The following is a 12992-nucleotide window of genomic DNA, read 5'->3' on the forward strand; positions in this document are numbered from 1 at the left end:
GTGCAAACTGTCATGTAATCATTAGCCTATCTTCTGTCTGCTGCTGGATACTCAAACCGCTTTTAACAACTCAAAAAAATTTCAGGCGACAATAACACTAATTTTAAGAGATTTTGAAGATTTTTTTTCAAGAAGTAGTAGCTGATTTTTTCCCATTTTGGTTGTATCGTCTGTGGTCTTATTTTTAAGTCTCTTTAATTTCAGCCTTCATTGGGTGCTAATGAGAAAAAATTTAATCTTATTGCTCCGGTCCACAGAAACTTTTTGCGCATATATGGCCATGGATTTTTTGCCTGTTTTATTTTGGTACTGCTGTTAAAGAGTTAAATTTCAGGTCTTTAGCCGATCCAATTCTTAGGATTTTAACTCAGGACCAGTTGTTTTCACACATTTTTTCATTACTGAGCTTTTAAAACTGGAGAAACAGGTAACCTCAGCAGGCAGTAAGTAGCTTTTTAGGTTCTTAATTTGCTGAAACTGTTGTAAGACCTAAATTAAAAGTGGAAAGGTCAGTTTTCGTTGTTTTTGAGCCCTGAACGAAGAATTTTTCCTTGTTTTTTTTAAATTTTCTGTAAGTTTTTGAAAGTTTGATTATTTCAAGGTCAATAATAGTTCATATGGCTATTATCATATAAAAAAGGTCTTTTTATGATACGGTATTCGGTTTCTTGGATCTTTTCCGTTTGTGCCTACCCAACCCCCCACCCACCGAGCCAGTACGTTATGCACCCCCAGTTACAAAGCACGTGCCACTACATAGTAAATCACCATGTAAAAAATAGCACGTGCGTCTGGAAGGTGCAAAAAAGATGCACGCACTTAGCTGGTGGCACAAACTGAAAAGATCCTATTCCTTTTCCCAGGTTCATACCAAATTTAACACCAGAGTCAAAGCATTTTGCCAAACTTCTCAACATTTGAAATTTATTGTCAATTGTCAGTCGTTTGCACATCTGCAGGCCAAAAACCATTTTGAGGCTCGAAAACAAGTTAAAGCATTGAATTTAGCATCACAGAAATGACTTTGACGATCTGGATATCATGAATATTTGCAATTTTTAATTAATTTTTCTTCAGAGTTTGTTGAGCATCTTAACAATTTTTTGAGTTTCCATCTGCTTTACGTGACAAAATAAACAATTTTCAGGCTTAATTTTGGGTTAATGGATAACTTTTAATGACCCAGAATAATTTTTTGAAGATTTCAACATAACAAATTTCAGCAACTTTTTAATAACTTTTGCTAGCTCTAAGTTTTTTGAAATTTATTGTTCAGCTTCTTTTAATCTAAAGGCGCACCAAAACTTTTTCAGAGCATAAAATTCTAGAGGGGAACAAATGTTAGCACTACAGAGGCTATTGAAAGTAATTTCGACAATTTTCAGCAAATTTTCGACATTTCTGTAACAGTTTTAGCTGGTTTTTTTTCAAATTTTGGTTGTATTTTGTAGTCTCATCTTTTAGTCTCTTTAATGACAAGCTTCATTGGGTGCTTATGAGCAAAAACTTATTCATATTAGTTGCTCCGGTTCACAGAAGCTGTTTTTTTGTTTATGCCAATTTCAAGAACGAAAGCATTTTTCGCTAATTTTTTTTTTTGAAAATGTCAACTGTCAGTTGTTTGCACATATGCAGGAAAAAGAACATTTTTGAGGCCTCAAGACGAGCAATTTTTTTTCAAATTTTGGTTGTATTTTTGTGGTCTTATCTTTTAGTCTCTTTAATGGCAGGCTTCATTGGGTGCTAATGAGCAAGAATTTATTCATATTAGTTGCTCCGGTTCACAGAAGCTGTTTTTTGTTTATGCCAATCTTACCAATTTTCAGTTTTTTGGACATATACAGGAAAAAGAACAATTTTGAGGCTTGAAGACGAGTTAAAGGATTGATCTTAACATCACAGAAAGGACTTTGGCGATCTGGACATCATGAATATTTGCAAATTTCAATTAATTTTTACTAATATTTGTTTCAACATTTGAACATCTTGACATTTTTTCAGTTTCATTCTGCTTTAAGTGACAAAAAAACAGTAATCAGGCTTATTTTTGGGTTTGTGGATAATTTTTAATGACGCAGATAATTTTTTGGGGATATCAACATCAAATATTTTAGCAATTTTTAAACACTTTTTGCTAATTCTCTTAGGTCATTTGAAACTCATTGTTCAGGTTCTTTTAATCTAATGAGTGCTAATAAAACTTTGTCAGAGCATGAAACTATAGTAAGGAATACATGTTAGCATTACAGACTATTTTGAAAGTAATTTCAAAATTTTTAGCGTAATTTAGACTTTTGTGTAATTTTGATTTAATTTTATGGGTTTGAAAGAGTTTCTGACATATAATTGGCTTTTGTCGAAACAAGCGTCTTTAAACTTAAATAAGGTATTAATTAATTTCAAATTTTACGGTGAATTTCTTTGTTTTCCTTTTAAGTACAACTTTTAAGCGATTTTTTTAGTGCAAACTGTCATGTAATCATTAGCCTATCTTCTGTCTGCTGCTGGATACTCAAACCGCTTCTAACAACTCAAAAAAATTTCAGGCGACAATAACACTAATTTTAAGAGATTTTGAAGATTTTTCTTTCAAAAAGTAGTAGCTGATTTTTTCCCATTTTGGTTGTATCGTCTGTGGTCTTATTTTTAAGTCTCTTTAATTACAGCCTTCATTGGGTGCTTATGAGAAAAAATTTAATCTTATTGCTCCGGTCCACAGAAACTGGTTTTTGTTCATGCCGATTTTAACAACAGAGTCAAAGCACTTTTCGTTAAATTTTTCAGTTTTTTGAAATTTTGTTGTCAATTGTCAGTTGTTTGTACATTTGCACCAAAAAGAACATTTTTGAGGTTTGAAAACGCGTTAAAGGATTGAATTTAGCATCACAGAAATGACTTTGACGATCTGGATATAATGAATATTTGCAATTTTTAATTAATATTTCTTCAAAGTTTGTTGAACATCTAAACGTTTTTTCACTTTCCATCTGATTTAAGCGACAAAAGAAACAGTTTTCAGTCTTAGTTTTGGGTTAATGGATAACTTTCAATGACCCAGATAGTTTCTTTTTGAGGATATCAACATCACAAATTTTAGCAACTTTTGAATAACTTTTGGCAATTCTTTTAAGTTTTTTGAAACTTATTGTTCAGACTCTGTCAATCTAAGGGCGCAACAAAAAATTTTTAGAGCTTGAAACTATAGTCAAGAAAAGAAGCATATAGTAAGGAAAAGAACATGATTACAGAAGCAATTTTGAAAGTAATTTCGACGATTTTCAGCGTAATTTAGACTGTTCTGTAACTTTGATTCATTTATCTGGGTGTGAATCAGTTTCTGACCTATTTAGCATTTCAAAAAGTAAGCGTCTTTTAACGTAAATAAGGTACTAATTAATTTCAAATTTTAATGTAAAATTCTTTCTTTTCCTGTTGGATGCAACTTTTTAGCGGTTTTTTTTGTGCAAACTGTCAGTTAATTATAAACCTATCTTACTGCTGGATACTCAAATCACTTTTAACAACTCAAAAATGTTTCGGGGGACAATAACAATAAAATTAAGAGATTTTGTTAAGATGTTTTGTTTTCAATAGCTGGGTTTTGCAAATTTTTGTTGTATTCTCTGTGGTCTTATCTTTTAGTCTCTTTCATTGCAAGTTTCATTGCGTGCTAATGAACAAAGAGACAATCTTATAAATTGCTCCAGTTCCAAGAAACTGTTTTGTTATTTCACGCCTTAAAAAATTGAAATGTTAGTGGAAACATTTTAATGTTTTTCTTGTGGTCTTATTGCTTTCGAATTAAACTAACTGCTCTATTGGGCCTTCTATTGTAGTGCAATTTTGATTGCTTTGTTTGCTACAAATCTTAGCTAACAAGTTTGTTTGATGAGATACCATTTGATTTCGAACAGTTTGCGTGGCTTTGTGAATCATGACTTGATCTGTAGTTCTATTGTCCATTTTTCAGCCATCAGAAATACTTAAAAGTTTTTATGACTTTAAAAGTTCGATTGTATGTTGCGTTTAAGGATTTCGATTTGTCGCTATGTGGTTTTCTTACTTTGATGCAGCTGACGACATTCATAAAATTTCTGATTTCTGCAATTTTCTTTAGTTTTGCCTCATTTTTGCTTTGCGTGTCCTTGATACCCATAAGATTGTTTTATCGTGTACCCAGTCTACAAATTCATAAAGCGTTATTATGATTGACTTTTAAAACACTAGATAATTTTAAAAATGATTTTTCTATTAGGTTTCTGATCATTTGCTCATTTTTGCGCATTTAGGGCAATGGGCTTTGTTAACTGTAAGTTTGATGGCGCTGTAAAAATTCAATTCTCTAAATTGCAATTCAAGACTTCTCCTGAAATGTCTTTTATATAGTGCCAGGCTATATAACAACACAGTTTGTAATTGGCGGGCATAAAACACTGGGGGGTTTGAACTACAATTTTTTCACCTGAAAATATTCCAAACAATGATGCACTCATTTCAATTGTTCGCAATATGCATTCAAGGGATTGTGGACATCGGTACCCCGTGTTTCCTGTCCCATTCCATGCTGAGTATTTCAATTTTATAGTTTATTTTTTTATTGTTTACTGAGCGAATAAATCAATTGGATTTTTTTCCGTTTGTGCCCCCTCCCCCAGCTTAGTGGGTGTATATTATTTGCACCCCCAGATGCACGAGCAATATTTTTGGCACGGGAGTGCAAACGGAAAAGAGTCAATAAATTCTAACCGTGGCTTTGGCGGTTAACAAGATGGCCTCTTTTGATATCAAATGAGTGTCTGGATCTGTCTTCATGATCTTCTTCACTTTTGCAAGCGGGAACACAGAAAATTTCTGCTGCTCCGGTTCTCCTGTCTCTCCGACCTCGTCATCATCTATGACCACGGGTTCTTCCATACTCGATTGGTTTTCAGTAGCCCTGCTTTCGTGAACTTCTTCGTCAACTGTAAAATAAAATATTTTCCTTTTTGTACTTGCGCACCTTTTCTCCACTTCAATTGGAAACTGTTTGAAAATCGGGAGTTGAATGTTCAAATAACTTTTCAGAAGTCAGACATTCAAAACAGCCCAATTTTCTCATTACAATTTTTTTTAATTTCTAATTTTTTAATTTCAGAATATTATAGACAGATCTTCACTTTTTACTGAAGATTTTGTGAAATTTCTAATGGTCGCGAAACGCAGTCCTCATTAGCGACGTGACGCTATTTCGTACAGATCAAAAAGGAGTAGACGTTTTTCAATTGGTTTTCGTTTTTTAGCTACAGCACTTTTGTTCACGAGATAAAATTTGACCTTTTTCAGGAGTTGAACATCAACAACTAAAGCACTTAATTTTGTTTCTTATGTACAGCAGAGTTAGTAACCTTTAGAAACAATCAAAGAGAAAGGGTCAGTTGAACTACCGAAGACAACTAGCACCTCCCCAAAAACACAATTAGAGAGACATCTTATCTATTCAAAAATGGACAATTCTTAAAACTTCATTCTCAGAGCAATGTTAGACAAAAAACTTTTTGGCTTTTTTCCTTCTAATTTAAATTTCGATCCATCTGTTTTGTGAACTCTTGATTCCAGATTTTTATTTACACAAGTCTGAGTCATTTCTGGTATTCTACTTGGTACGTTCTCCTTCGTTACAAAAATTAAGAGCATTTTCAAACTAGCCGGAACTAATTCTGTGTCATACAGCAGTTGCACCTATGGAGCAGAGGTCAAGTTGGTTTCCCACAAATATCTCAAAACGCGAAGGTCAAGGCAATTAATTTATGTCCAGGGTGAAATCTTTTGAAATCGCCGATGTTTACAAAAAATAAAAAATGCCTTCTTTGTCACCACAAAGGGCAGTCTTTTTCCTACAAATATCTCAAAACGCGAAGGTCAAGGCAATTAATTTATCTCAAGGGTGAAATCTTTTGAAATCGCCGATGTTTACAAAAAATAAAAAATGCCTTCTTTGTCACCACAAAGGGCAGTCTTTTTCCTACAAATATCTCAAAACGCGAAGGTCAAGGCAATTAATTTATCTCCAGGGTGAAATCTTTTGAAATCGCCGATGTTTACAAAAAATAAAAAATGCCTTCTTTGCCACCACAAAGGGCAGTCTTTTTCCTACAAATATCTCAAAACGCGAAGGTCAAGGCAATTAATTTATCTCAAGGGTGAAATCTTTTGAAATCGCCGATGTTTACAAAAAATAAAAAATGCCTTCTTTGTCACCACAAAGGGCAGTCTTTTTCCTACAAATATCTCAAAACGCGAAGGTCAAGGCAATTAATTTATCTCCAGGGTGAAATCTTTTGAAATCGCCGATGTTTACAAAAAATAAAAAAATGCCTTCTTTGTCACCACAAAGGGCAGTCTTTTTCCTACAAATATCTCAAAACGCGAAGGTCAAGGCAATTAATTTATCTCAAGGGTGAAATCTTTTGAAATCGCCGATGTTTACAAAAAATAAAAAATGCCTTCTTTGTCACCACAAAGGGCAGTCTTTTTCCTACAAATATCTCAAAACGCGAAGGTCAAGGCAATTAATTTATCTCCAGGGTGAAATCTTTTGAAATCGCCGATGTTTACAAAAAATAAAAAATGCCTTCTTTGTCACCACAAAGGGCAGTCTTTTTCCTACAAATATCTCAAAACGCGAAGGTCAAGGCAATTAATTTATGTCCAGGGTGAAATCTTTTAAAATCGCCGATGTTTAAAAAATAAAAATGCCTTCTGTGTCAGCACAAAGGGCAGTCTGATACATTTTTTAACGAAGGAAGGCAGTTAATGACAATAGCAAATTGCTCCAATCGATCAGTTTCCTAAAATTGCAATTCTTTCTATAAAAAAATACACAATCAAAAACTTACAAAATCTGTTTGCACAATTATTGTTAAACTGTATGCAATAAACCGAATAGCATCTTAAAGCAAATCATGGCTATTTTTTTTAATAAAAAAGATTAAAACTTTTTGTCATTTCGTCTTCAAAACGCAAGATTTTAAATAACATCAACTCTAAACACCAAATGTACGTTAAACAAAATTTTGCTGAAAGGGACTGTTCACTGATCACAGTAGCAACTAATTCCAACTGATCAAAGCACAAGAAGAATTACGCTGATTTTTTTGTCTTCATAGAGCTTCCAAAAAACACAAATTGCAAAATCCTTGCCAGACTTAGCATATCAACTTTGCAAGATTACTAAAATAAACCAAATGCGAGTTGTGTATTTGTAATTTCCGGTCACCGGTTAAAAGCTAATTTATTTCAAATATCTCAAAAATCAGAAGTTCAGATGACGATATTAGGTATAAGTCAGGTATTTCAACAAAAGGCATTGCGTTGGTAGAGATATTGGATTGCATTTGCGTAGAAATAGGATTCCAATTGGTAATTGCATAGATATAAGCTTCTTGAAACGCACCTTAAAACCCAAGTTGGAAAATAGCCAGATATATCCCCGTCAAAAATTTTGTGACTTGTTTTAACAACAGACAAATGAAAAAGCAAGAAACGGAGAACAGAGAGTGTAAACTAAGACTGAGTTCTTTTCCTGAGACACGAACCAAAACTTAATCAATCGATCGTCCAAGCAAAAAGGATCTATGTTATTTTTGCTCTAGCGATATTCAACCAGAAAAGTTATGTCGAAACAAATAGTGTTCGACCGTTTAGAAGTCATTTTTATGGCAGTATGTCAAGTACGATAAAAAAAATTTGATCAATTAATTGACCTAGAACCAGCGAAATCAATTGCAAAGCAAAAAATGTAGTTGAGATATAAGCATCGAATAAGAGACGACAATTAAAAACAAACAATGATATCGACAATGGACTCTTTATCGCCTCGCGGCTACAAACATAATTATTGCCTATTAATCTCAATATTTTCCAATTTGACTTCATTACTAAAAAGCATCTTATCTTGTCTACGCGTAGATCTAGAATTCCAATTGGTAATTGTAAAAATATAAGCTAAAAAAATATAAACGCACCTTAAAACCTTAGAAAATAGCCAGATAATATCTGCGACAAAGACTGTTGTGAAATGTTTTTACAAAAGACAAATGAAAAAGCAAGAAACAGAGAACAGAGAGTGTAGAACTAGGACTTACTTCTTTTTTTTCGGTCAAGAACCAAAACTTAATCAATCGATCGTCTAAACAAAAGGGATCTATGTTATTTTTGCTCTAGTTATCTTTAATCAGAAAGGTTCTGTTGAAAAAATAGTTTTCAACCAATTAGAAGTCAATTTTAGGGCAGTGTGTCAAAAAATTGATCAAGCTAATGCCCTAGAACCAGCAAAAAAACAGTTAGAAATATTATCGGAAACAAAATTAATTGCAAAGCAAAAATTGTGATTGAGATATAAGCATCCAATTAGAGACGACAATTGAAAACGAACGATCATATCAAAACTAGACTAGTTATCGCCTCCTGGCTACATGAATAATTATTGCTACATGAATAATAACAAAAAACTCAATATTTTCTAATTTGACTTCATTACTAAAAAGCATCTTATCTTGTCTACGTAAATATGAAATATATTAAGCTAATTCTTCGATGATCGCTTATAGTCTTGTCGCAGTTAGAATGGCAAAAACTGCAATTTTTTGGTTTTGAGAACAATTGTAAACCATTCCCTCAAGTGATTACCAGAAATGCTTATATCTGGACATTTTTGAAGTATTCCTTTACATCATTTTTTCATGATGTGCAGTATTCTTACCGTTTTTTTTCGATTTGAAAATATTATATCTCTACAGTCAGCGCTATCCAACCAGTTATGTTTCCAATTCCACTTTACTTTGTTTCCGTCATATTTACAATCACACTTCGTTTCCAGTTAATTATCAACAAAAATTTTAAACGACTTCTTTATATCATCTTTCCATGATGTGAAGCATTCCTATCGTTTTTTCCTGATTTGAAATTAATATTTCTCTACAGTGGGCGAAGAACTAAGACTTAGTTCTTTTCCAGTGACAAGAACCAAATCTTGATTGGCGTCTAAGCAAAAGGGATCAATGTTATTTTTTCGAAATTATCAAGATTCAAACTTTTGACGAGTGCCTACCAGGTTCAGTTTCATCACGAGTTTCCTCCTGGATCTCTGTACTTTCACCAACAGTTTCCACATCGTGATCTCTACCTTCAGTTTCAACATTTTCTCCTTCTGTTTCTGTGGCTGAGATCTCAACTGTTGTTCTCTCAATTAGTCCGGATACTATGCTCAACTCCTCCGATTGCTGTTTGAGTTCTTCTGTACCGGCTTCGTTGACTGCAGTATCCATTTCTTCATCTGTTCCAACAGAGGTTGTAATTAGAGGCTGGTTCTATAGAAACAAAAAACGAGGAGCAAATACACTATGGCATCAAAAAGCTATTCGTACAACATCATTTGTGCTCTGAAGAAAATTTACTGTTTCGCGAAGGCGTTAAAAAGCCATAACGAAACCTAATCTTTGCCAATGCAATCCGAGTGAATTTTTCTTTATTTTTTTTTGGAGAAACATTATATTTTCCGTTCTAGCCACCACCCCCAATTACAGAACACTTGCCATTACATAATAAATCAAGTATCCACAAACACAAACGTACAAGAGCCGAAAAAACATTTTATGTCATATCTAAGACAAAGATTTAAACGGCAATTATCTCTGCTCACCTCTTTATCGAGAGCTGACTCTGCTTCCACCATGTTATTGTCATCCACTGGGAAGGAATCAAATAATGGGACTGATTCTGAAGCCTCAACATCTTCAATAGATAAACCTTAAAATAAGACCCAAATGTCAAAATTACTTCAGGCTTCCGATCAGATTACTTATGATAAAATATCCACAATTAATTTCTCTCTGAATCATAATCGGATCAACCAAGTTCCATCGGAGTGCATTATTAGGTCAGAGGCAACTAAGACAGCAAAACGTCGTAAGTTAATAATTGCAAGTACTTCAAAACGTGTCGAGAAAATCTTTTCGGAAAAATTTTATAAAGCAATTTGAAGTTTTCAGTCAAAATTATTCTTATTAAAATTGCTTCAACTTAATACAATTTCTACCACACCCACACGCTTAGAGGACATCTAAAATATAATTTTTACAACGAAACCCTACCCCAGGTGCGCGTGAACTGTTTACACAGCAAAAAAATATAACACGGATATTGGGACGGGGTCACAAAAATCCTTATAGTTCCCTTAAGTTTAATTCACCGAACTGCATTATTTGCTGCCAAAGAAAAATGTGCACATTATTTAATTCCAAATTTTATCATTTCTAATTGTTCATTATGGACGCAACGTTGGAAGTTAATTATTGCTTTTAAATTTCAATATTTTCTAATTTGAATTTATTACTAAAAAGCATCTTATCTTGTCTACGTAACCATAAAATATATTAAGCTAATTCCTGGATAATCGCTTATAGTCTTGTCGCAGGTAGAATGGCAAAAACTGCATTTTCCAATCACTTTAGTCACATCTTAAAATTTTTCGGTTTTGAGAACAATTGTAAACCATTCCCTCAAGTGATTACCAGAAATGCTTATATCTGGACATTTTTGAAGTATTCCTTTACATCATTTTTTCATGATGTGCAGTATTCTTACCGTTTTTTTTCCGATTTGAAACTATTATTCCTTTACAGTCTGCGCTATCCAACTAGTTATGTTTCCAATCCCACTTTACATTGTTCCCGTCACATTTACAATCACACTTCGTTTCCAGTTAATTATTGAAAACAATTTTAAAAGACTTCTTTATATTATCTTTCCATGATGTGCAGCATTCCTATCGTTTTTTCCTGATTTGAAATTATTATTTCTCTACAGTGGGCGCTATCCATCCCGCTATGTTTTCGATCCTACTTTTCTTTATTCTTGTTCCAACATTTTGAAATTATTTTGAATGAAACGAGTGCCTACCAGGTTTAGTTTCATCACAAGTATCCTGTTGATTTTCAGTCAGTAGGAAAATGAGAGTTGCGTTCTTGTGATTTTCGGTCAACAGTTTAGAGATAGCTTATATCAAATGTCTCAAAATCGGAAGTTTAGATGACGATATTATGTCTAATTTAGGTATTTCAACGAAGAACATTGCGTTGGTAGAGATAATGGATTGCATTTGCGTAGATATAGGATTCCAATTGGTAATAGCATCGATATAAGCTTCTTGAAACGCACCTTAAAACCCAAGTTAGAAAATAGCCAGATATATCCGCGACAAATGGCGAAACGGAGAACAGAGTGTAAACTAGAACTGAGTTCTTTTCCTGTGACAAGAACCAAAACTTAATCAATCGATAGTCTAAGCAAAAGGGATCAATGTCATTTGCTCAGGTAAAGTTGCAAAAACAACAATTTTCAAAAATTTTGTTTCAAATCTTGATTTTCAGTGTTGAGAACAACTGTTAACCATTCCCTCAAGTGATTACCACAAATGCTTGTATTTGAAAAGTTACAGTCACACTTCGTTTAAAATTTTTAAAATGTGCAGAATTCTTATCGTTTTTTTTTCCTGATTTGAAATCATTATTTCTCAAGTCAGTGTAGAACAAAGACTTAGCTTTTTTTCCAATGACAAGAACCAAATCGTAATCGATCGTCTAAGTAAAAACGATTTATGTTATTTTCCCTTTAGTGATCTTCAATCGGAAAAAAGTTATGTTGAAATGAATAGTGGTCGACCGTTTAGAAGTCAATTTTAGGGCAGTATATCAAGTATGATAAAAAGTTGATCAAGCTATTGACCTAGAACCAGCGAAATTAATTGCAAAGCAAAAATTGTAGTTGAGATATAAGCATCCAATTAGAGACGACAATTAAAAACAAACAATGATATCAATAATAGACACGTTATCGCCTCGAGGCTACATAAAGAATTATTGCTTATTAAACTTACTTTTTCTAATTCGTTTTTATTAATAAAAAGCATCTTATCTTGTCTACGTAACCATGAAATATATTCAGCTAATTCTTTGATAATTGCTTATAGTCTTGTCGCAGGTACAATCGCAAAAACTGCAATTTTCAATCACTTTGATCCACATCTTGAATTTTTTCGGTTTTGAGAACAATTGTAAACCATTCCCTCAAGTGATTACCAGAAATGCTTATATCTGGACATTTTTGAAGTATTCCTTTACATCATTTTTTCATGATGTGCAGTATTCTTACCGTTTTTTTTCCGATTTGAAACTATTATTCCTTTACAGTCTGCGCTATCCAACTAGTTATGTTTCCAATCCCACTTTACATTGTTCCCGTCACATTTACAATCACACTTCGTTTCCAGTTAATTATTGAAAACAATTTTAAAAGACTTCTTTATATTATCTTTCCATGATGTGCAGCATTCCTATCGTTTTTTCCTGATTTGAAATTATTATTTCTCTACAGTGGGCGCTATCCATCCCGCTATGTTTTCGATCCTACTTTTCTTTATTCTTGTTCCAACATTTTGAAATTATTTTGAATGAAACGAGTGCCTACCAGGTTTAGTTTCATCACAAGTATCCTGTTGATTTTCAGTCAGTAGGAAAATGAGAGTTGCGTTCTTGTGATTTTCGGTCAACAGTTTAGAGATAGCTTATATCAAATGTCTCAAAATCGGAAGTTTAGATGACGATATTATGTCTAATTTAGGTATTTCAACGAAGAACATTGCGTTGGTAGAGATAATGGATTGCATTTGCGTAGATATAGGATTCCAATTGGTAATAGCATCGATATAAGCTTCTTGAAACGCACCTTAAAACCCAAGTTAGAAAATAGCCAGATATATCCGCGACAAATGGCGAAACGGAGAACAGAGTGTAAACTAGAACTGAGTTCTTTTCCTGTGACAAGAACCAAAACTTAATCAATCGATAGTCTAAGCAAAAGGGATCAATGTCATTTGCTCAGGTAAAGTTGCAAAAACAACAATTTTCAAAAATTTTGTTTCAAATCTTGATTTTCAGTGTTGAGAACAACTGTTA

The 12992-nt window shown here is 33.3% G+C and overlaps 1 protein-coding gene across 1 annotated transcript in view; it reads right to left on the reverse strand.

Moving 5' to 3' along the window:
* Nucleotides 1-12992, reverse strand: part of LOC142348692 (uncharacterized) — a 35765-nt gene that overhangs the window by 15792 nt on the left and 6981 nt on the right. Inside the window, exon 4 of the mRNA XM_075400141.1 lies at nucleotides 4747-4961. Within this exon, the coding sequence (XP_075256256.1) occupies nucleotides 4747-4961 (215 nt within the window). The remainder of the gene's footprint in view (nucleotides 1-4746; nucleotides 4962-12992) is intronic.

This window comes from Convolutriloba macropyga, chromosome 10 (genome assembly GCF_964194025.1).
Source record: "Convolutriloba macropyga chromosome 10, txConMacr16.3, whole genome shotgun sequence".
In the NCBI taxonomy this organism is placed as follows: Eukaryota; Metazoa; Xenacoelomorpha; order Acoela; family Convolutidae; genus Convolutriloba; species Convolutriloba macropyga.